Consider the following 25,833-nt stretch of genomic DNA (forward strand, 5'->3'; position numbering starts at 1 on the left):
GTTCCCTTACCACCTCTTTAGTAATTCAATGTTTTTAAGAAATCCAACTTTTAGAAACATAACTTGACATCAAACATACTCTATGTTTTATAATTTGACTTTTTCCCTATAAAATTACATGAGTTGATTTTTTTGCCCTACTGGATACAATGATCAAAATCACAAATATACTGGTCACAACTATAAATGAACATCTGTTCACAGTGTGATAGGCTACAGTGTTCTCTTGAGTCTCCTGAACTCACAGCTGAGGGCAGTGGTTACCCATCTGGAAGAGAACATTATCAAGCACACCTTGTTACCTACCTGGAGTGCCCTCTGATGTTTTTATCCCCATTCTACAGCAGTACTGAGCAATCCCATAGTCCGCAATCTTGGCGATGATGGCAGCATTGGGATACAAGGTGAAAAGCAACACATTGTGGGGCTTCAAGTCACGGTATATAATCATGGCCGAATGGAGGTATCTGCCATAAAATGCATAGGAAATTCTATTAAAATGTGCTTATATCATAATATATTTTGGCATTATTTTTTAAATGTACATATTCACTAGGAAAAGCATCAAAATTCTGTGCTAAGTTTTACCTTCAAAGTTAAAAGATACTGTAGAAGGAAATCAAAATATGTAAGCCCAGTTTTACAAAGTTTATGCATTTAAAACAAACTAAAAAATATGTTAAATTCTGATAAGTGATTTAAACTTTAAGGCACAAACACTTTCAGCAGAACATGTATTTTTTTGAGACTTCTTTTCTGTATACTTTAATAATCACTAAAAGGAATTCTGAATTCCCTCAATATCATGCAAATATTTTAACTGGTTTAAAATGAAAATACACTAAATAAGAATTGATAGTATTTTTTATAACTCTCATTTATTTAACAATTTTAGAAGTTCTTCATAGCCTTTAAAATTCTCTCTCCTTTTATATTAATTTTTTCTGAATAAAACATTTCCTAATTTTTTGGAAAATGTTTTCTACTTTTTTAATAGTTAACAAATTAAAATAAAAGACTTTTTTAGCTATTTGTACTGTATCATTTGGAGATGCAATCTACTTTAAACCCAGATCTACTATGAATTACCAAAGAACAACTTGAATTGAGAGCTGGAGTGAGTAAACCACTGTCTTAGGAAAGGTGATGTGGGGAATTTTAAAGTCTTTCCTTTTAGAAATTGATCCATTCAACCATTGGCAACCAGAGTTTGACATTCACTGTAGGTTAAGAATAAAAACTAGTTAATATAAAAAAACAAAACTAAGTTTTCCTCTTAACAAGATCTTGTCCATTTTAGAAACATGGCCAAAGAGCTATCCCTAGTTCTAAAGTAACTCTATTACCTTTCCTTACCCATCTAAAAAATTCAGATTTTTCCCCAGCTCTTTTCACCCTACCCGTTGACATCAAATTTGTCATAGTTCTGCACACGACCTCACAACTATATTATGTCCTACCTTGAAATTACAATTTTTCACAGAACTACAAGGCTGTATATTGCCACCTTGCTTATTTAACTTATATACAGAGTACATTATGTGAAATGCCAGGCTAGATGAAGCACAAGCTGGAATCAAGATTGCTGGAAGAAATATCAATAACCTCAGATACATAGATGACACCACCCTTATGGCAGAAAGTGCAAAAGACCTAAAGAGCCTCTTGATGAAAGTGAAAGAGTAGAGTGAAAAAGTTGGCTTAAAACTCAACATTCAGAAAACTAAGATCATGGCATCCGGTCCCATCACTTCATGGCAAATAGATGGGGGGAAAATGACAGACTATTTTCTTGGGCTCCAGAATCACTGCAGATGGTGACTGCAGCCATGAAATTAAGACACTTGCTCCTTGGAAGGAAAGCTATGACTAATCTAGACTGCATATAAAAAGCAGAGACATTACTTTACCAACAAAGGTCTGTCTAGTCAAAGCTATGGTTTTTCCAGTAGTCATGTATGGATATGAGAGTTGAACTATTTAAGAAACCTGAGCAGTGAAGAATTGATGCTTTTGAACTGTGGTGTCTAAGAAGACTCTTGAGAGTCCCTTGGACTGCAAGGAGTTCCAACCAGTCCATCCTAAAGGAAATCAGTGTTGAATTGGACGGACTGATGCTAAAGCTGAAACTCTAATACTTTGGCCAACTGATGCAAAGACTAACTTACTGGAAAAGACCCTGATGCTGGGAAAGATTGAAGGCAGGAGGAGAAGGACGGCAAAGGATGAGATGGTTGGATGGCATCATCAACTCAACGGACATGAGTTTGAGCAAGCTCCGGGAGTTGGTGATGGACAAGGAAGCCTGGCGTGCTGCAGTACATGGGGTCGCAAAGAGTAGGACACGACTGAACTGAACTGAAATTATATTTTTTCACAGAACTTAAGAGAGGTAAATTTAAATCCTTTGTTTGTGGCTTTTGGTATAGGCTCACCGGAGGAGCCTGGTGGGCTGCAGTCCGTGGGGTCGTGAAGAGTCAGACACAACTGAGTGACTTCCCTTTCACTTTTCACTTTCATGCATTGAAGAAGGAAATGGCAACCCACTCCAGTGTTCTTGCCTGGAGAATCCCAGGGACGGTGGAGCTTGGTGGGCTGTCGTGTATGGGGTCGCACAGAGTTGGACATGACTGAAGTGACTTAGCGGTAGCAGCAGCACCTTATATTAATAAATATTTGCTCCATTACTGAGTACTAATCACTGCTATAGGGATTAGGAGCAGAGAGGCAGAAATATCCTGAACTTTCCATTGACTGATGACCTAGAATGTATGTATCATTTAACTTCATCAATAAAAGATTCCTTCTCTTCCAGGATGTAGTTACAACATTTGACATTAGGCCTATTCCTTTCAGTAGACATATTTTTGGCTGAAAGTAAGAGAGATATACTAATGAAGCTGACCTTAACAATAAGTAATAGGCTTAAAAGAAAAATTTACTGAGGGCTTACTGAAAGGCCATTAGCTACTCTTATCCTGTTGAAGAGAAAAGCTGGGAGATTAAGAAGAAAAAAGTTAAAGCCAAGTCATACATTACTGAATAGCATCCAAATCCTTCCTATTGCATGCCTCTTTCAGAATATTTAAAGACTACAGACTCTCTCAAAACAGTTTCCAAAGGTTAAAAAAATTAAACTTAATTTTAAATAATGTCAGTGGGAAGGATTATCTGGATTAGTTAAAATGTTCAATTATAGAATTTAATCTTAAAAGCACAGTTTTAATAGCTTTAAATAGCAGAATAGCTTTAAAAATATAACAAGTACAGATGTTGCCATAGTAAGAATAATTCAGCCATAATTTATGTATTATATGACAATAATCATTTTCAAATATTTTATTAAAACAAACTGGCTAAACTCAATTTAGTTATTTTTAAATTGTGATTGTTATCAATGTTGCAAAGAAACTTCTTTGAAACTTACAGTAAACCTTATCTCACCCTAAAGAGAATTATTCTAAGAATAGAATATCTTCATTCATTTAACAAACATATATTGGCACCTATGAGGGACAGTCCCTGGGGATATAAAGTCATCCTCGTCTCCTTGATCTTTAGGGCCACAATCAAGAGGGAGACAAGGGTATTCTAACAAGATCGCAAAAATGTGATACTTCCCTAGCATTTGGTATGACTTCTCTAGTAGTTCCAAAGCACACTCTCCCACTAGACTATAAGTTTTCAATCTTGATAAGAGCAATATAATCTCTATCTTTCTTTTCCCTCTTCAGCAGCCAGTGTAAAGTTCTGTGTGGAGCAGAGTCAAGAAACATGTTTTAGCCAGGTCAACTCTTCACGGTGTAGTCAGTCATCACGGTGAAGACAGTATGTGAGCAAATTCTAAAGGAATATGAGTTTTCTAGGCGGGCGATTTTTTTTGACAAGACAAGAATGACAAATGCAAGAATAGACACGGATGCCAATGAGAAGTCAAGTTCTTCAGCATGGTTGGAATGTGGGCAATGGAATGAAAGGAGTCTGGAGAGGCAGGCAAGAGGCATACATAAAGAGTTCTGAGGCTACGACAGGAATTTAGATGTTTTCTCCAGATAACTTGAAATGCTAAGGAGTTTCAAGAATACTTAAATTTTTATTTTGGAATGATATGATATCAGAAATATTCTGATAATTACCTATAAATATCAGACCAAGACAGCAGTAGTGGCATAAAAATAAATTAATCAAGGTTAAAAATAACCTACTGGACAAAGGAGTACTTACTTTTTGGGGGGGAGGGAGTGGTCTAGATGTGATTATAAAGACCTTTGTTGGCAAATGGGATACAAAATAAAAAAACAGATTCATGGTGAAACAAGAGAAAATAAATTCAATTTTGAAAATATTGAAACACAAACTTATAGGAAATATAGGTTACTATATCTTCAAAGGTTTAGTTCAATTCAGTTCAGTCGGTCAGTCATGTCCCACTCTTTGCGAGCCCATGGACAGTCCCAGTGTATCACCAACTCCCAGAGTTTACTCATGTAAACTCATGTCCATTGAGTCGGTGATGCCATCCAACCATCTCATCCTCTGTCGTCCCCTTCTCCTCTCGCCTTCAATCTTTCCCAGCAGCAGGGTCTTTTCAAATGAGTCAGCTCTTCACATAAGGTGGCCAAAGAATTGGAGTTTCAGCTTCAACATCAGTCCTTCCAATGAATATTCAGGACCAATTTCCTTTAGGATGGACTGGTTGGATCTTCTTGCAGTCCAAGGGACTCTCAAGAGTCTTCTCCAACACCACAGTTCAAAAGCATCAATTCTTCAGCGCTCAGCTTTCTTTATAGTTCAACTCTCAAATTCATACATGACTACTGGAAAAACCATAGCCTTAACTAAACAGACTTTTGTTGGAAAAGCAATGTCTCTGCTTTTTAATATGCTGTCTAGGTTTGTCATAAGGCAAAAAGATAGGACACTGAAAGATGAATTCCCCAGGTCAGTAAATGCCCAATATGCTACTGGAGATCAGTGGAAAAACAACACTGGATGGAATGAAGAGATGGAGCCAAAGCAAAAACACCACCCAGTTGCGGATGTGACTGGTGATGGAAGTAAAGTCTGATGCAGTAAAGAGCAATATTTCATAGGAACCTGGAATGTTAGGTCCATGAATCAAGGCAAATTGGAAGTGGTCAAACAGGAGATGGCATGAGTGACCATCAACATTTTAGGAATCAGCAAACTAAAATGGACTGGAATAGGTGAATTTAACTCAGATGACCATTATATCTGTGGGCAAGAATCCTTTAGAAGAAATTAGTCCAAAATGCAGTACTTGGATGAAATCTCAAAAATGACAGAATGATCTCTGTTCGTTTCCAAGGCAAACCATTCAATATTATGGTAATGCAAGTCTATGCCCTGACCAGTAAGGCTAAAGAAGCTGAAGTTGAACGGTTCTATGAAGACCTACAAGACCTTCTAGAACTAACACCCAAAAAAGATGTCCTTTTCATTATAGGGGACTGGAATGCAAAAGTAGGAAGTCAAGAAACACCTGGGGTAACAGGCAAATTTGACCTTGGAGTACAGAATGAAGCAGGCAAAGCCTAGTAGAATTTTGCCAAGAGAATGCACTGGTCATAGCAAACACCCTCTTCCAATGACACAAGAGAAGACTCTACACATCATCACCAGATGGTCAACATTGAAATCAGATTGATTATATTTGCAGCCAAAGATGGAGAAGCTCTATACAGTCAGCAAAAACAAGACCAGAAGCTGACTGTGGTTCAAATCATGAACTCCTTATTGCCAAATTTAGACTTAAATTGAAGAAAGTAGGGAAAACCACTAGACCATTCAGGTATGACCTAAATCAAATCCCTAACGATTATACAGTGGAAGTGAGAAATAGATTTATGGGACTAGATCGCACAGACAGAGTGCCTGATGAACTACGGATGGAGGTTCATGACATTGTACAGGAGGCAGTGATCAAGACCGTCCCCAAGAAGAAGAAATGCAAAAAAGCAAAATGGCTGTCTGAGAAGGCCTTAAAAATGGCTGTGAAAAGAAGAGAAGCAAAAAGCAAAGGAGAAAAGGAAAGATATATCCATTTGAATGCAGAGTTCCAAAGAATAGAAAGGAGAGATAAGAAAGCCTTCCTCAGTGATTAGTGCAAAGAAATAGAGGAAAACAATAGAATGGGAAAGACTAAAGATCTCTTCAAGAAAATTAAAGATACCAAAGACAGGCTCAATAAAGGACAGAAATGGTATGGACCTAACAGAAGCAGAAGATATTAAGAAGAGGTGGCAAGAATACACAGAAGAACTGTACCAAAAAGATCTTCGTGACCCAGATAATCATGATGGCATGATCACTCATCTAGAACCAGACATCCTGGAATGTGAAGTCAAGTGGGCCTTAGGAAGCATCACTATGAACAAAGCTAGTGAAGGTTATGGAATTCCAGTTGAGCTATTTCAAATCCTTAAAGATGATGCTGTGAAAGTGCTGCACTCAATATCTTCAAAGGTAGTTGAGGATTATAATAAAAAGCTCAAAGCAGCAGACAATTTAGAGATACAAGTTAATAGCTGAATGTAGAATATGTAAAAGATATGCACAAGAGAGAATATATAACATGAAGAAAGTTCTTGGATGTCACTCTAAACAGCTCCATCATTTAAGGGGCTGCAAAATTATGTGACTTTATTGCCTCTTTCTATCTCTGTAGTTATGACTCTATGCTAAAATATATTTGGGAAGACAAACTCTAATGCTGAGTTTTTTAAATATACTTAGTGCTTGTAGAAGATTGCTAGCTATTAAAATCTATTAGCCTTTTATGGTACAGAACCCAGAAGGTACCTTGGCATTATGCTGAAAACAAATCAGACAAATGATAGGAAAATATGCTGAGATCATTTACTTTATCAGAAACTGCTGGACTTGTATTTTAAGTAAGGTCTCTAAGAACCAGAGATCAAACTGCCAACATCCGCTGGCTCATCGAAAAAGCAAGAGTTTCAGAAAATCGTCTACTTTTGCTTTATTGACCACGCCAAAGCCTTTGACTGTGTGGATCACAACAAACTAGAAAATTCTTCAAGAGAAGGGAATGCCAGACAACCTAACTTGCCTCCTGAGAAATCTGTATGCAGGTCAAGAAGCAACATTTAGAACTGGACTTGCAACAACAGACTGGTTTCAAATAGGAAAAGAAGTACGTCAAGCCTGTATATTGTCACCATGCTTATTTAACTTCTATGCAGAGTACATCATGAGAAATGAATCATGCTGGATGAAGCACAAGCTGGAATCATAATGATGGAAGAAATATCAACAACCTCAGATATGCAGATGATACCACACTTATGGCAGAAAGCGAAGAACTAAACAGCCTCTTGATGAAAGTGAAAGAGTAGAGTGAAAAAGTTGGCTTAAAACTCAACATTCAGAAAACTAAAATCATAGCATCCAGTCCCATCATTTCATGGCAAATAGAAGGGGAAACAATGGAAAAGGTGAGCAACTTTATTTCTTTTGGGCTCCAAAATCACTGCAGACAGTGACTGCAGCCATGAAATTAAAAGATGCTTGCTCCTTGGAAGAAAAGCTATGACCAACCTAATCAGCATATAAAAAGCAGAGATATTAGTTTGCCAACAAAGGTCCGTCTAGTCAAAGCTATGGTTTTTCCAGGAGTCATGTATGGTTGTGAGAGCTGGACTATTTAACCAAGCTGAGCAGTGAAGAATTGATACTTTTGAACTGTGGTATTGGAGAAGACCTTAAGAGTTCCTTGGACTGCAAGAGATTCAACTAGTCAATAAAAGAAATTGGTCCTGAATATTCACTGGAAGGACTGATGCTGAAGCTGAAACTCCAATACTTTAGCCACCTGATGCAAAGAACCAATTTATTGGAAAAGACCTTGATGCTGGGAAAGATTGAAGGCAGGAGGAGAAGGGGACGACACAGGATGAGATGGTTGGATGGCATCAACAATGTGATGGGATGAGTTTGAGGGCTCCGGGAGTTGGTGATGGAAAGGGAAGCCTGGTGTGCTGCAGTCCATGAGGTCGCAAAGAGTCGGACAAGACTGAGCGACTGAACTGAGCTGAAGAACCAGAAAGTTATATAAAAGATGAGATCTTTCAAACAGTGATGAATTTTTTAAAAAAATCAATTATTCATTTCACAAATAAGTACTCTGGGAATCATGTAGACGATTTAGGAAAAAAACAGGACCTGGAGTAAGTTAAATTAAGGAAAATGACCAATACAAGTTTTGAAATAGATAAGACATGGTTGCACTTTTCCTAGATTAATTTAGTACAAGGTTCTTCCTGTTGTTCAAAAGTAGATACAGCAACCCAGATCAAAATGTGCTTTTATGTTTGGAGGGTTTCCCTAGTGGCTCAAAGGGTAAAGAAACTGCCTGCAATGCGGGAGACCAGGGTTTAATCCTCAGGTTGGGAAAATCTCCTGGAGAAGGAAATGGCAAACCACTTCAGAATTTCTGCCTGGAGAATCCCAAGGACAGAGTAGCCTGTCGAGTCACAGTCCATGGGGTTGCAAGGAGTCAGACGCAACTGAGCAACAAACACATTTTTGGTAGCTCTAACAGTAAAGAATTTTTCTGCAGTGTGGGAGACCCAGGTTTGACCACTGGGTTGGGAAGATAAAGGGATGGCTAGTCACTCCAGCATTCTTGCTTGGAGAACTCCATGGACAGAGGAGTCCGGCAGGCTACAGTCCATGGGGTCACAAAGAGTAGGACGCAACTGAGTGACTTTCACTTATCTTATAATAATCTGTTTTTCAACAGCTTATGGACTTTTTCAGGAAAGGAAATCTACTTATTTTATTCTCCTATTATATTCCTTATACAGTATTAATAGTTAAATCCCATATATCAGCAGTTTAATTTATTTGTGAGAAATGTTTGTTTTCCTTACCATCCATTCCATTTAAGTTTTCTGGATACTGCTCAAAAGGAACAGACACTACTGAAGAAGTGAAGGAAGAGAAGGAAATTTGCATCCACTTTGAGGCTACTACACTCCAGGCAGTCTTCCTTCCTTCCACTTTCTCCCCTCTCTCCTCAATGCCAACATGTATATTGAGGATATGGTATTCTTGGAGCTACAGTACAAACGTGAACAAACTGAAAAGTCCTTATGTCATGACACGTAGATTGTGGTGGCAAACATAGACAATAAACTTTTTAAAGGAAAATATAAAGACTACTAGGCAGTGATGATTGCTACAGGTGCCTGAGAGACATGAGGTAGTCAGGGACTTCCATTCTGAGGGATCTGAGTGAAATAAGTGAGTCAAGAGGCTTTCCGCAGGTTAGACATTTCCGGCTGAGAGAAGAGACGGTACAGAGCCCCTGATATATTCCAGAAACCTCAGGAAGGGTGTGGCTAAGCACGGTGACCAGACAGCGTGGTGGGAGAGGTTTGATAACAGGAGAAAGATGTGATCCAGCTTCCATATTAGAACAATCACTCTGGCAGCCATGAGGAGGATGACTCCAGGCTGACTGGAGTTGGGAAGGGGTGGAAAAGGGGGGAATCAAGACTTTAATTTGGGATGTCTTCAATTATTACAGACATACTCGGGGCACTATACATTAAGTATTAGACACAGTGTAGAGACTACAAAAAAAAAAAACCAAAACAGAGAATTAGAGAAATAAAATCAAAGGAAAGTAAGTACATTAAGCAGTGATTTACTCCAGTCTCTATCTCCAAAGGCCATGGCCTTTTCTCTCTGCTGTGCTGCCTCTGCAAGGCTCTGTCTGGGTACCATCCAGCTGCAGGGCTGGTGTACCTCGGAGACACACTGTGGTCTTTCAGGACAACCTGACTTAAATAACTCCTTTCAGAAATCTGACCTCATCTCTCCTCATCAGAATTATCCATGATAACTGAAACTTTCCTTGATACTTTGAAGCCTCACCCACATGTTTTTAGGGGAGGGAGGTCAGTGCATGGTTAAGATCATGGGTTCTGGAGCAGGACTTCTGGCTTCAAACTGTACTTCTGTTAGCTATGAGGTGCGCGTGCTTTTCTTACTCTTATTTTATGAAACTACAAAATCTGAACAGGGAAATGGTAGTTTTACACTCAAATAGTTTGTGAAATATTACCAGGACACATTGTTACAGGGAAGCGCCGTCCTCAAAGTCTGAGAGCAAGTTTGGGCTCATATTCATTATGCACTGAATAGAAAGCAGCATGACCTAATCAATTACCTCAAGCCATCGGCCACATGTAGCACAATTCTGTGCTGCAGTGTTCTGGTAAGACTGGTTTTGTCTTGCTGAAGCAGGCGGTCCAGGGAACCCTTGGAGGCTAATTCCATCACCAGCATTCGAGGACGAATCCCAGCTGCCAGCAAAGATATTAAGCTGGGATGGTGGAGGTGGCAGAGCACCACCAGCTCCTACAAAGTCAAAAATCATTTAAGAGTAAATAGACCATCAGCTCTTAGGCAAATGCCTCCTTCCATAAGTCCATCAGCACTTGGAGAACAGTTTTCCCTGAGTGACTGGATTACAGCAAACTTGCCATTTCTTCTTTGAGCTTATTTATATTTTCCATGTGTTCAGAATTAAACCACTGGTTTTGCAACTACACTGTGAATTAAACATTTAAGTTCTCCTTTTCTGTTTGCTTTGCTTTATCAGAACATTTAATGCTGGGACAATACATACACAGTGGCAACATTAATAGTTCATGTCAGTCTTATCTACTGAATCTTCCTTAGCCACAGATTCCTGAGCAGCCACTACTGATCAACTGCACTTGGTGTCTGAGGAACAGCCTGCCTATTGTCTCTGGTTTGATGACTAGAAAGGTTTATGGAGAAGAGTATCTAAGTCTACAGAAATATCTGACATTGCCCCCCACCTAAAAACTCTCTATTGACTTCCTGTTACTTTTAGATTGAGATCCCATGCACTTACACAGCCTTCATGGCCTGACCTGATCGCTCAAACCTCATCTCCTTTCTCTCTCCTCCTTGTTCACCATCCTCCCGTAACACCTGTGTTATTAAATCCCCAAAAGCCCAATCCCAGCATACATCCAGCTTCTTCCTTCCAGCCACAGGGTATTTGCCCTTGATGATCCCTCTGCCTAGAAATCTCTTCAACCTTCACATAGCTAAAGTTTTCTTGCTATTCAGACCTTAGCTTAAAACTCTTACTTCTTCAGAGTGATTGGCCCTGGTAATCCCCAGGTGCAACAATCTCTCTCTAATCCAAGATGTTAGCTGGAACAGAGAGGTCTTTATCCTGATTCTAGGATATATCACGTGAGACTTTATAATCTCTTTCATGATATGGTTGTTTTTGAATTCTATACACATATTATTCTGTATATTTCACTCTACTCTGAAACTATATTTACTTGAAATTTATAGCTTCTGTGGTATTAAATTAATTCATCTTTTAAACTATGATTTCATCAGCAGCCCTGCTTCTTAACAACTGGCTTCAAAGATGGGGAGTATCAGTACCAACTGCATTTATCAGGAAACTGAAGTATGAAGAATTCTGCAAGCTGAAGAATAAAGGCTCAGTGCCCTAAGAGGAGATTTTTAAGAACACAGGCTTCAAACTGCAATCATACTTTCAGAGTAGATAAAAATCTTTTTTTCCATGTCTGATTAGCTCAGTTGGCTAAAATTGATGAGAACAAGTCAATTTAGCTCTGTTTTCTTTCATAGGCACAGACAGAAGCCTAATCCAAATTTCCTATTCTAGAGAAACAGCTCACTGATTGCAGACAGCAAGGAGCAAAAGACTGTAACAGATCAGCCCTGATTCATAACCACAGGTAGAATGACCCTCAAAACGTAGCACTGAACACTGAAGTGTTTTTCTTTTTTTTTAAAGAAACACATTACATATACCCTTTCTATTTCTATTATTTCCTTGGTTCATCTAGTTGCCTATACACTAATCAGTCCAAAATGCTTTTCTAGTGTTCTGATTTCCAACAAGGTTTCCTGAGCACGTTACATAAAATTTGAAACATGTTGAAGACTAATGATCAAGACTGAAAAGTCAATTTATATAACAAACTGCCTACAGACAGAAAAGAGAATGTGCCCAGATTTGGTTCACTGACTTACAAAATATTATATACAAAATGTTTATTAGTTTATTCCTAGAGCTACTGTGTAACCTTTGGTACTAATAATTAAAATTACTCCAGGACATTTTACACAGACATGAAATTTTTTCATTATTCAGAGTAACTAATATATTGCAACTGTACTTTTTGTTTACATTAGTTATTTAGATTCAGATATAGGCACAATTTTTTAAAATAAGAATGAATAGACTGAAAAATACAGTTGAGTTCTGGTGTAAGAATGTAGAATCCACACTGGATTTTATCTGTCTTCACTGTGTCTCTCTCACTCATCCCTACTGCTAGGAAAGACTCAGAAAAAAAGCAATAAATCCCCACCAGTATTCAAAACAAGAAAGGGCAATGGAGTGACTACTCTTGGTTATGCATTCAAACAACTTTCATTCTTCCTAAGAGTATCCTGGACTTTTGCTGTGGTACCCAACCCTCACCTAAACAGCTGATGAACTTTAAGGGGAACTGATTCCAATCAGTCCATCATGGACTACATGCTGCAGTCCATGGGGTTGCAAAGAGTCAGACACGACTAGTGACTGAACTGAACTGACTGCAAGCCCAGCTTCAGGGAAAAGGGGGAATATTTTTAAAAATACCCTGCTCATTACCACAGAGATTGGTTCAACAACACAGGCCTATGCCAGTCAGCAACAGCACTGCCATGAATATTGGTACTTGCTGAAAAAAGAACATGTGACTTAACTGAGTCCAGGAGAAGTTTTCAAATGGACTACTGTTATATGGATTTTGGTTCCTTTGAATTGCAAAAATGCAAAAGAGGTGCCCTCTTTTCTTTCGGACTTGTGAAGCCTGGAACAAGAATTCTCAGAATACTGTCTTTTGTTTGTTTTTCAACAAGAGAAACAAAACAAACCTATTTCACTCCATAAGGAAAGGACAAAAGTGGGATTTTATAACGAAACTCAACTTTGAAAACAGGGTCAATACAAGCATGTGCCAAACAAGGGTTCCAGAAGATTAACGATGTATTATTTAATGCAATAATATTGTTGCATTTCTTACTTGTCTTAACAGCCTAAGTGATGTATGTTTATTAAAAATCTTCACAGCCACTTCTTCTCCTTGGTAGGCTGCTCGATAAACAGATCCAAAACTGCCATCACCTTTCAAAAAGAAAGTACAAAGCACTTGGGTTAATCTGTGCAAGCAGAAAAACTCAACAAATTGTATCTTTTGTAATTATATTTGTTTTGAAGAGAAATCTGACCCACGAGTTTCAGTACATCAAGCCTTCTTTAATGCTTGCTCTTCCTTCTTCTACTCTAGGAACCAAGTTACAACTAAAGATTTTGTCTCTAGCCTTTCTGTCTTCCTTTTACATACTTCCTACTCAATTACCTCATGTATTCCCTAACTTCATCTATCTCTGAATGCAGAGAATTTTCACATTTAAATCTATAGTCATAGCTACCACGTGAACTCTACCCTATATTTACAGCTCTGTGTTGGAGATAAGCACTGGCGTGCTGTTCTGAATCTCTGCATTCCATCAAAAGTCCCATTCATCATCTCTTCTCCAAAATAGTTTTCATCCTATCTTTCATATATCTGACAAAAACAAAATAAAACTCTTTCTGTGGTCATTCTGGAGTCAAAAACAAAAAAATTATCTCATGCCTCATAAGATAATGTGCCTCATGACAGCCCCACAGCTGACCAGCTCTACTGTGCTGCCTCTCTTATGCCCAAGCCTCCCTTTCCATTTCCACTACAATGGCACCCTCTTGGTACCTTCATGCTTTCTGCCTACACGTGGGGGCCTCATGACTTCATTACCTGTAACTCATTCTCTCTCTCCTGAAAAATTAGCTCTGTAATTGCATTTTGATTATGTCATTCTCTTGCTCAAAAACAAATCATTCTACATTGTCTACCAAATGAAATTCAAAATCAAGTTCATATTCATATTGCAGCCCCAAGTTCCCTTTGTGGTTCTCCTCCTGGTTCCACTTCTTTCTATTCTCACTGTCTAGACTCTGGGCCAGTAATTCTCCTCCTAGATTTGGCTTCACAGTACATCTGAAGAGCTTTTTGAACATAGGATAGTCTGAATCTATCCTCAAAGATTCTTACCTGAGCTTTTTGAACATAGGATAGTCTGAATCTATCCTCAAAGATTCTTACCTAATCAATCCCAGGAGGCACAGTTCATCAGGATATTTTTTCTTTTAACTCTGCTGGTAACAGCATAAACCACCAGGGTTGAGAACAACCGATCTAGCAAGCTGGAATAGTTAAAATTTCTTAAACATGCTTTTTATCTTCAGACCTCCATCTCCTTGTTATGCCGTAATTTACAGAGCTCTTTTTTCTCCCTCAGCTCAACCAGTACCTCTCTGACTGTAAAATGTTTTTAGAACAATTTATCTGGTTTGTTTAGGTCAGTGGTTCTCAATTAGGGTAATGACGCTCCTGACCTCCAACCACCACCCTTGACAGTGTTTGCAGATATTTTTGGTTGTCACATCTGGGATGGGGTGAGATGATACTACTGACATCCAGTGGGTGGAGACCAGGATACTGCTAAATACCATGCAATGCGGAGGACACTCCCCCCAACAAAGAACTATCTAGTTCCGAATAGCAAAAGTGCAGAGGTAAAGAAACTCTGATCTAGATTGCTTTTTGTAAATAAACATAGATCTTATGAATTTATTGGAAATAGGGTCAGAGTATAAGGAGTACTCATAAACATTCTCCTATCTGTGTGAAGTGTGTGTGAAGTGAAAGTCACTCAGTTATGTCTGACTCTTTGCGACCCCATGGACTGTAGCCCACCAGGCTCCTCTGTCCACGGAATTCTCCAGACAAGAATGCTGGAGTGGGGAGCCATTCCTTTCTCTAAGGGATCCTCCCAACCCAGGGATCGAACTCAAGTCTCCTGCATTACAGGCACATTCTTTACTGTCTGAGCCACCTATCTGCTACATAAAAGCATATAAAACATAGGTGCTTTTGAAGGTAGTCAAAAGGTACAAACTTCCAGTTATAAGGTAAATAAGTACTAGGTATGTAATGTATATGATTACTATAGTTAACAGTGCTATAAAATATACATGGAAGTTGTTAAGAGAGTAAATCCTAAGAGTTCTCATCAGAACAAATTTTTTTATTTTTATTTTTTATATATTAATATATGCAAGGATAGATGTTAATAAAGTTATTGTGGTAATCATTTCACCATATATGTAAGTGAAGTTATTACACTGTACACCTTAAACTTATACAATGCTATATGTCAATTATACCTCAATAAAACTGGGAAAAAACACAGGTGTTTCAAAAAATGAACTTTTTGAACACTTCTACATAACATTGCTCAAAATGTGCCCATTAATCCAACACACATCTTTTAGTGCAATAAGAGGTATATTTGGGAGAACTCTATGTGATGGCTTGAAACTCTTTCAGAGAAAGAAAATAGTATGCCTGGTACTTGCCTGTATCTTTCAAATCACAAGTCAAGTTTGGTGTTGGTTAAGACCTAAGATTCAGTGTTGATAATTCAGCACTTTGCGTTAACCTAATAGTAATAATATATTCACTTCTAGAATTCTAAGGTATTTAAAATCATCCTAAATTTCCCAATCATTGCAAAAAATAAAGGTACAAAGGAGTTTATCTTCTCCTACATGTCATATCCTGAATTTTAGACTTGGTTTATTAATAATATTAATATTCTGGCATATATTTTAATCATCCTCTCTGTGAACGTTTAATTAAAATTAAATGTAAATATTTATAACAGCAACAAATACTCCACAAAGTAAAGTCAGAACTGTCTTTAAATACTTTACATTAAATAAATTCAATACTCTTCTCAGGTCCCAAGGACTCTTGGGAATGTTTAGAACTTGAGTATATTACCAATCTAATACTTTTGAATTTTTAAACCCAAATTGGTTTTTGTGACTATTTTAATGAAAATTTATGCTTGTTATATAGCGTACCATACCTGCCACTATCACTACATAGAGGTGCTCCTCCTTTATTCATTCCTTTTGCAACTGGAAAATGGCTGAATTACTCCTCTGAAAATTTCCTAACTGCCTTCCCTATCACTGACAATTGAACAATTAAAACAAATGCAAGGATATGTTTCATAAATACCTGTGCTTCCACAGAGATGGAAACCTAGCGTACAAATGTGTGCGAGCAAAGCAAATTCCAGATTTGTAACATGTTACTTTAAAATATATTATCCCAAAGGAAAAAATTACAAAAATATATGAAGATACTAAAAACTATAACAATTTAATTATATGTGAATATTTGCTAGATTATAAATAAAAACCATACCCTAATTTTTATTCTCAAACCAACAAAAACAGTTACCTAAGAGAAACTCTGGAGCTTGTTCAAATTCCAATTCATCATTATTCAACATAATATTTCTAGGCAGATCAGCCAAAATCAAATCAGGAGCAATCTGAGATATTGGAATTGTGAGTCTTGGTTGATCTGGATTTACTAGGAGGTCTCCTGAGAAGTACACAAAACATTTTTTTTAAAAGATAAACCTTTAAGATTGTACATAAATTTGTCCTTTTGATTTACAGAAATAATCACATATTGTCTATGCTTTCTAATCACTCTTAGGTTCACTTTCCAATCTTATTTTTCTCTAGAAAATTTGAGAATGTTTTAAAAGTTGAGTTACTCTCTATCTGGAAGTTTAAAAACTCATTCCTAGGTTCACTCACTAGAAAGTAGAACTCAGAACTGCCTAGGCTATTGATATATGACTAGGAAATTATATATTCTTTACTTTCACAGCATTCATGGAACACAGCATATGGCTGACATTACTAAGTTACATCCATGTATCATCTATTCTAATCTTCATAACAATTGTATGGCATAGTTTTGGTTAATAATCTCACTTCACAGATGACATATCATTGCCCAGTAGCCAGTATTCAAACTCTCACACCAACATTTTTTCTGAATCTAAAGTATAAGATCTTACTGGCAATAAATATATTTTTCTGAACTGTTAACTATAATTGAATATAGTATCCTCTAACTTATCCCTTGTAAATAAGAGCAATCAATTTTTACATTTATTTCAAAGCTCACTTTGCAAATATTGAAAGAATCACTTAAAGGCATTTGTAAGTTGTGTCAACACATACATACCTTCTTCTGCTTTCTTCATTAAGTTGTCAAGCAATATTTTTTGATGCTCTTCACCATCATTAAAACTATATAATGCCCATTTCTTCAGCAGAGTTTCTCCTTCACCGCAAATATCAATCTCCAGTAATCCAGGAAACCACTCTTCCATGAGAGAATCAATGTGGTCCACAACTTGGCCCAAAAGAATACAGCCTATGTAATCCAAAGAAAACTTGATTAACATCCTAGCTGAACCTTACCCTGTCGCAAACTGAAAAGAACTATAGAGACTTTTTAAAAGTTTAGATTTCTTTAGTGGTACAATTCCGTTTTGAATTAATTTCCTTACCTTTTCTACAAGAGGGAACTGTAATTTTTAAGAAACTCTCTGGGTGATGATCTAAAACTTCGGATCCTACCAAGCAGTAAGCTTCAGGAGACCAATTCAAGTAAATGCCTTGTCGCCAGTACATTCTGTTTGGGCGAAGTGCTCGTTCTGAAAGAAATTTAAAAGAACCCAAATATAGCTTTTAATTATTTGTTGTTCCATAAACTGTAGGGGGAAAAAAAATCACTGCACATATTACAAGTTACAGTAACAGAGATGTATTTGTTTTGAAGCAAAAGTACTGGAATTGTTAATGATATGTTATCTGTTAAATATAATATTAAATATTTTGTCCTCAATTTTGAAATGAAACAAACAAATGCCCAGTAGATTACCTAAGACAGATTTCAGGTTGATGGTGTCAAGCAGTTTAACATATGTAATAGATGAAAAAGAGAATCATAAACAGGTTCCCATAACTTTTAAAAAGAGGTTGGTGGTAATGCTAAAATCAACACTTTGATGTGATGTAACTATCTGTATGTTGATTAACTGCAAGCAAGATAAGGTTTATTTCAGAATACAGTACCATCTCCATAAAGCTGATTTTAAGCACAAAACAGAAAAATTATATTTTCCCCCTTGGAGCACTAAGATCTCTCTTTCTTCCAGGAGGAAGATCTAGCATTGTCATTTATAATTATAGCAAGATAAAGTCTTTATTCTTTTTTGTAAACCCCTCAGGGACCATGCAGCAGAATAGAGCTATTGTAGTCCCCACAGAGAATGGTTAGGACCTGTTACTCTATTAAACAAAACTCCCTGACTGAGGGGGTGGTCATTTCTAGTTTTTAATTTCTCCACACATGCATGCGTATTTGTGTGTACATGTAGGGAGACAGGTGTTTTTACGCCAGTGACTCTGTAATTTCATCTTTTAAAACTGCTGCTTCTAGTCTGCTTTGGCTTGCAAAGCAAGATATTCATACACATTGTAAATGTGCCTAAAATAAGTACACGTGGACTTTGAGGAATTTTATTCTTAACAAATTTCATGAATTTATCTGTGTATATTTTTATATTGGCCATGCTGAGGTCTTTTGAGCTTATTTCCTGATTTTCAGCTGCATTACAAGCCAGTAAACTCTAGGAAAATGACATATTAATTTTAATATGCTTTCTAACTTCTCCAAATATTAATTCTTCATTATATACATACCTCTTCCTGAAAGCATGTAAGGTGAAATTTCAAGCAACCGATTGATTAATCTTGACCAAAACCCCATTGGAAAATAAGGCATTTCATACAGTCGAATGATAATTTCAGAGTTCTCACAATGGGGAAGCTCTATTACAGGCCTGTGGTCGGACAAACTAAAGATAAAAGCACACTATCATTATATAGCTTCAGAAAACGCCCAACCATGCTGACCAGAGTGCTTTACTACTTGAAATCACTGAACTGATGATGATAACTATTCTAAGCAACTTTATTTTTTAGTAATGTTATTTTGCTACATACTCCTCCTACTTCAAAATTTAATGGTTAATCAATTCAAATCATGCTCAGATAAAGTGATGTATAGAAATTTTTCAGTAATCCTATTTATATTATAAATAAATTATTATAGTTAGTTATGTATAACAAGTAAAGGGATTACATAAAACTTTAAGAAATGTATGTCCTAGAATCAAGTGTATATCTGTGTTTAGAATTAGTTACCATCCATCAATCATTGCAATTTGTACTTTTCAATGTCATTTACTTTATAACATTTCCCAGGTTTTATAAGGCAGTAAGAAAAATTTCTACAACACAGGGCTAGAATTTAGGACTCCTTGTGTTGGCCATATCCTCTGAAAATTCACAGTCATAAATTATTTAAAGACTCTGTTGAAAAATCACCATTTCTCCAGAATCTGCCTAATAACTCCTTCAATATCATATGAGGAACATACATACACACACAGCAACACAAACACACACACTCTAATCTCCACTATTAACCTTTCTTAAATAAACTGAGCATTGTCAAATCAAATAATAATTATATATATAAAATCATTTACATCTTAAAAATGTCAAATGTAGTCTTCATCAAAAGAAAATGTTATACTCCAGTACAAAGTTTACACAAGAAGGAAAAAATTAGTACATTCATCATAGACCAAAGTTACTTTCACAACTAAAAGAATATATGGTAAATTTCCATAGGGTAATTAAATTTTTAAGTTTTAGCTTACCTGCTTGGAACCAGTAAATATTCTTCTCCAATTGGCAAGGCAATCTGGAATTTTTCTAGGAGTTTAAAGTACTGTGCCATGTAGTTCTTTGGAAATCTCTTTTTCTTTGAAAGAAATTTTTCCACATCTCTGCGTGAAATAATTCCCTTAGGATGTTTTGGAAAGCCTTCCACTTTCACTGTCAAAATCTGAAAGGTTTAAACGTATACATAATCATAGAATTCATTTGCTGGGAAGTTCTGAATTTAAAGAATTTTCTTTGTTCAGTAAAAATGACCAAAACAACAACAAAAAAAAATGATCAAAACAATTCTAATGTTGTCAAGTACAACACAGGACCTAATTTCTCTACCTAGCAGCCACATAAGCCTAGCATCTTTCACACACACTTACACACAGAAATTATTAAAATAAGTGAGTGAATCCAGATCAGAAACGATGGAGATCCTCTGATACCAATGAACCACAAGGCTTCCCCAGTTCAATTAATACATCAGTCCATTACCCCACATGCTTATTACAGTCTCATCAATAATATATTCCGGAGGAAATTATCTTCCAGACTGTTATCACCACAGATTTGCAACAGAAATGTTGCTGCGTTTATACAATCAGAGGTGGGTTTCCATTAGTGGAAAGAGAGGCAGCTTAGTAAGTTAAGTGATTTTCAAACAAGTAATCACTGAATTTCAGTGGACTCCATGCAGTCTGAGTCATAGGTCAGGGATAAGGCTTGAGAATCTGTTTTTTTAACAAGAAACTCTGAAGATTCTAAAGTGGAGACCATAATTTGAGCATTGATCATCATCACAGCAATTAAAAACATGAGTTGAGAAGAATTCAGGTTCAAATCAAAACTCTACTGCCAGTTGTATGATCTTGAATATAATTTCTTTACCCACAGTTTTCTTCTTTGTAAAATGAGAAATAAAATAACTGTCTCTTAGACTGCCATGAGAACAAAATAAGATAACATACATAAAACACATAATATACATATCACTATTTTTAGCAAATAGGAAGCCCTCACATTTTACCAATCCTATTTACATATTCATATTTATTTTACTTGAATAAACTAATTTTAAAAAGAGATTTGTGCTTAATTTTCTTTAGTAGATCTATAATATTTAAGGGATTCTTAAATAGAAACACGGGGAAGGAAATGGCAACCCACTCCAGTACTCTTGCCAGGAAATTCCCATAGATGGAGGAGCCTGGTAGGCTGCAGTCCATGGGGTCACTGACGGTCGGACACAACTGAGTGACTTCACTTTCACTTTTCACTTTCATGCACTGGAGAAAGAAATGGCAACCCACTCCAGTGTTCTTGCCTGGAGAATTCCTGGGATGGGGGAGCCTGGTGGGCTGCCGTCTATGGGGTCGCACAGAATTGGACATGACTGAAGCACTTAGCAGCAGCAGCAGCAGCAGCAGCTGCTGCAGTTTGACCTCAGGCTAAACTACAGGGAGGGAACACAGCCCCACCCTTCAGTAGAAAATTGTTTTAAAGATTTACTGAGCTTGGCATTGCCCAACAAAAGAAGACCCAGTTTTCCCCACAGCCAGTCCCTCCCATCAGGAAGGTTGCACAAGCTTCTTAATCCTCATCCATCAGGGGGCAGACAGAATGAAAACCACAATCACAGGAAACTAACCAAAGTAATCACCTGGGCCACAACCTTGCCCAATTCAATGAAACAATGAGCCATGCCATGTAGGGAGACCCAAGACAGAGGTGTCATGGTGGAGAGTTCTGACAAAATATTCACTGGAGAAGGGAATGGCAAACCACTTCACCATTCTTGCCTTGAGAATCCCATTAACAGTATGAAAAGGCAAAAAGATATGACACTGACTGTGAATATTCCAGGTAGGTAGGTGTCCAATATGCTACTGGAGAAGAGCAGAGAAAGTTCCAGAAGGAATGAAGAGTCTGAGCCAAATCAGAAATAAAGCCCCATTATGAATCAGTCTGGTGGTAAAAGTAAAGCCCGATGCTATAAAGAACAATATTGCACAGGAACCTGGAATGCTAGGTCCATGAATCAATGTAAATTGGATGTGGTCAAACAAGAGATGGCAAGAGTGAATATCAACATCTTAAGAATCAGTGAACTGAAATGGACTGGAATGGGTGAATTTAATTCAGATGGCCATTATATCTACTACTGTGGGCAAGAATCCTTTAAAAGAAATGAAGTAACCCTCATAGTAACAAAAGAGTCCAAAATGCAGTACTTCAGTACAATCTCAAAAACAGAATGATCTTTGTTTGTTTCCAAGTCAACTTATTCAATATCACAGTAATTCAAGTCTATGCCCTAATCACTAATGCAAAAGAAGCTTAAATTGAATGGTTCTGTGAAGACATTTCAAGACCTTCTAGAACTAACACCAAAAGAAGACATCCTTTTCATTATAGGAGACTGGAATGCAAAAGTAGGAAGTCAAGAAACATCTGGAATAACAGGCAAATTTGGTCTTGGAGTACAAAATGAAGCAGGGCAAAAGCTAACTCCAAGAGAACTCACCGATCAGAGCAAACACTCTCTTCCAACAACATAAGAGATGACTCTACACATGGACAACACCAGATGGTCAATACTGAAATCAGATTGATTATATTCTTTGCAGCTAAAGATGGAGAAGTGCCATACAGTCAGCAAAAACGAGACCTGGAGCTAACTGTAGCTCAGATCATGAACTCCTAATGGCAAAATTCAGACTTAAATTGAAGAAAGTAGGAGAAACCACTAAGCCATTCAGGTATGACCTAAATCAAATCCCTCATGATTATACAATGGAAGTGACAGGCAGATTCAAGGGATTAGATCTGATAGATAGAGTGCCTGAAGAACTATGGACTGAGGTTTGTAACATTGTAGAAGGCAGTGATGAAAACCATCCCCAAGAAAAAGAAATGCAAAATGGCAAAATGGTTATCTGTGGAGGAATTACAAATAGCTGAGAAAAGAAAAGAAGCAAAAGGAGAAAAGGAAAGATATACCTATCTCTTCAAGAAAATTAGATACCAAGGGAACATTTCATGCAAAGATGGGCTTGATAAAGGACAGAAATGGTCTGGACCTAACAGAAGCAGAAGATATTAAGAAGAGGTGGCAAGAATACAAGGAAGAACTGTACGAAAAAGATCTTCACGACCCAGATAATCATGATGATGTGATCACTAATCTAGAGCCAGACATCTTGGAATGTGAAGTCAAGTGGGCCTTAGAAAGCATCACTACAAACAAAGCTAGTGGGGGTGATGGAATTCCATTTGAGCTGTTTCAAATCCTGAAAGATGATGCTGTGAAACTGCTGCACTCAATATGCCAGCAAATTTGGAAAACTCAGCAGTGGCCACAGGACTGGAAAAGGTCAGTTTTCATTCCAATCCCAAAGAAAGGCAATGCAAAAGAATGCTCAAACTACTGCCCAATTACATTCATCTCACATGCTAGTAAAGTCATGCTCAAAATTCTCCAAGCCAGACTTCAGCCATACGTGAACCGTGAACTCCCTGATGTTGAAGCTGGTTTTAGAAAATGCAGAGGAACCAGAGATCAAATTGCCAACATCCGCTGGATCATGGAAAAGGCAAGAGAGTTCCAGAAAAACATCTATTTCTGCTTTGTTGACTATGACAAAGCCTTTGACTGTGTGGATCACAATCAACTGTGGAAAATTCTGAAAGAGATGGGAATACCAGACCACCTAACCTGCCTCTTGAGAAACCTGTATGCAGCTCGGGAAGCAACAGTTCGAACTGAACATGGAATAACAGACTGGTTCCAAATAGGAAAAGGAGTACGTCAAGGCTGTATATTGTCACCCTGCTTATTTAACTTCTATGCAGAGTACATCATGAGAAACGCTGGACTGGAAGAAACACAAGCTGGAATCAAGATTGCCGGGAGAAATATCAATAACCTCAGCTATGCAGATGACACCACCCTTATGGCAGAAAGTGAAGAGGAACTAAAAAGCCTCTTGATGAAAGTGAAAGAAGAGAGTGAAACAGTTGGCTTAAAGCTCAACATTCAGAAAATGAAGATCATGGCATCCAGGCCCATCACTTCATGGGAAATAGATGGGGAAACAGTAGAAACAGTGTCAGACTTTATTTTTTTGGGCTCCAAAATCACTGCAGATGGTGAATGCAGCCATGAAATTAAAAGACACTTACTCCTTGGAAGAAAAGTTATGACCAACCTAGATAGTATATTCAAAAGCAGAGACATTACTTTGCCGACTAAGGTCCGTCTAGTCAAGGCTATGGTTTTTCCTGTGGTCATGTATGGATGTGAGAGTTCGACTGTGAAGGAGGCTGAGTGCCGAAGAATTGATGCATTTGAACTGTGGGGTTGGAGAAGACTCTTGAGAGTTCCTTGGACTGCAAGGAGATCCAACCAGTCCAGTCTGAAGGAGATCAACCCTGGGATTTCTTTGGAAGGAATGATGCTAAAGCTGAAGCTCCAGTACTTTGGCCACCTCATGTGAAGAGTTGACTCATTGGAAAAGACTCTGATGCTGGGAGAGATTGGGGGCAGGAGGAGAAGGGGATGACCCAGGATGAGATGGCTGGATGGCATCACAGACTCGATGGACGTGGGTCTGGGTGAACTCCAGGAGATGGTGATGGACAGGGAGGCCTGGCGTGCTGTGACTCATGGGGTTGCAAAGAGTCGAACACGACTGAGCGACTGAACTGAACTGAACTGAACTGAACTGAATACCTATTTGAATTCAGAGTTCCAAAAGATAGCAAGAAGAGATAAGAAAGTCTTCCTAAGTGATCAATGCAAAGGAATAGAAGAAAACAATAGAATGGGAACGACTAGATCTCTTCAAGAAAAATAGAGATACCAAGGGAACATTTCATACAAAGATGGGCACAATAAAGGACAGAAATGGTATGGACCAAACAGAAGCAGAAGTTAAGAAAAAGTTGAAAGAATACACAGAAGAACTAAACAAAAAAGATCTTAATGACCCAGATAACCACAATGGTGTGATCACTTATCTAGAGCCAGACATCCTGGAGTGCAAAGTCAAGTGGGCCTTAGGAAGGACCAACATAAAGAAAGCTAGTGAAGGTGATGGAATTCCAGCTGAGCTATTTCAAATCCTAAAAGATGATGCTGTGAAAGTGCTGCACTCAGTATGCCAGCCAATTTGGAAAAATCAGCAGTGGCCACAGGATTAGAAAAATTGTTTCATTGCAATCCCAAAGAAAGGCAATGCCAAAGAATGTTCTAACTACCACACAATTACATTCATTTCACACATGAGCAAAGCAATGCTCAAAATTGTTCAAGCTAGGCTTCAATAGCATGTATACCAAAATCTTCCAGATGTTCAAGCTGAATTTAGAAAAGGCAGAGGAACCAGAGATCAAATGGCCAGCATCCCTTGGATTATAGAAAAAGCAAGAAAATTCCAGAAGAACATCTACTTTTGTTTCACTGACTATGCTAAAATCTTTTAGACAAAGGACAAGACTGTGTGGATCACAACAAACTGAAAAATTCTTCAAGAGATGGGAATACTGGACCACCTTACCTGCCTCCTGAGAAACCTGTATGCAGGTAAGAAGCAACAATTAGAATGGGGCATGGAACAACCCACTGGTTCCAAATTAGGAAAGGAGTACATCAAGGCTGTATATTGTCACCCTGCTTATTTAACTTATATGCAGAGTACATCATGCAAAATGCCAGGTTGGATAAAGCACAAGCTGGTATCAAGATTGCCAGGAGAAATATCCATATCCTCAGAAATGCAGATAACAGCACCATTATGGCAGAAAGTGAAGAAGAATAAGAGCCTCTTGATGAAGTTGAAAGAAGAGAGTGAAAAAGGTGGCTTAAAACTCAACATTCAAAAAATTAAGATCATGTCACCCATTCCCATTACATCATGGCAAACAGATGGGGAAACAATGGAAACAGTGACAGACTTTATATTCTTGGACTCCAAAATCACTGCAGA

The 25,833-nt window shown here is 37.7% G+C and overlaps 1 protein-coding gene across 2 annotated transcripts in view; it reads right to left on the reverse strand.

Annotated features, from left to right (window-relative positions):
* Nucleotides 1–25,833, reverse strand: part of LRRK2 (leucine rich repeat kinase 2) — a 213,323-nt gene that overhangs the window by 59,856 nt on the left and 127,634 nt on the right. For both annotated transcript variants that reach the window (XM_018047920.1, XM_018047919.1), the window contains 8 exons: nucleotides 19,837–20,024; nucleotides 18,812–18,966; nucleotides 17,614–17,760; nucleotides 17,286–17,477; nucleotides 16,482–16,628; nucleotides 13,149–13,249; nucleotides 10,220–10,410; nucleotides 307–467 (listed from right to left, as the gene is read on the reverse strand). In XM_018047920.1, the coding sequence (XP_017903409.1) occupies nucleotides 307–467; nucleotides 10,220–10,410; nucleotides 13,149–13,249; nucleotides 16,482–16,628; nucleotides 17,286–17,477; nucleotides 17,614–17,760; nucleotides 18,812–18,966; nucleotides 19,837–20,024 (1,282 nt within the window). The remainder of the gene's footprint in view (nucleotides 1–306; nucleotides 468–10,219; nucleotides 10,411–13,148; nucleotides 13,250–16,481; nucleotides 16,629–17,285; nucleotides 17,478–17,613; nucleotides 17,761–18,811; nucleotides 18,967–19,836; nucleotides 20,025–25,833) is intronic.

The sequence above is a fragment of the Capra hircus genome, chromosome 5 (genome assembly GCF_001704415.2).
Source record: "Capra hircus breed San Clemente chromosome 5, ASM170441v1, whole genome shotgun sequence".
Classification (NCBI taxonomy): Eukaryota; Metazoa; Chordata; class Mammalia; order Artiodactyla; family Bovidae; genus Capra; species Capra hircus.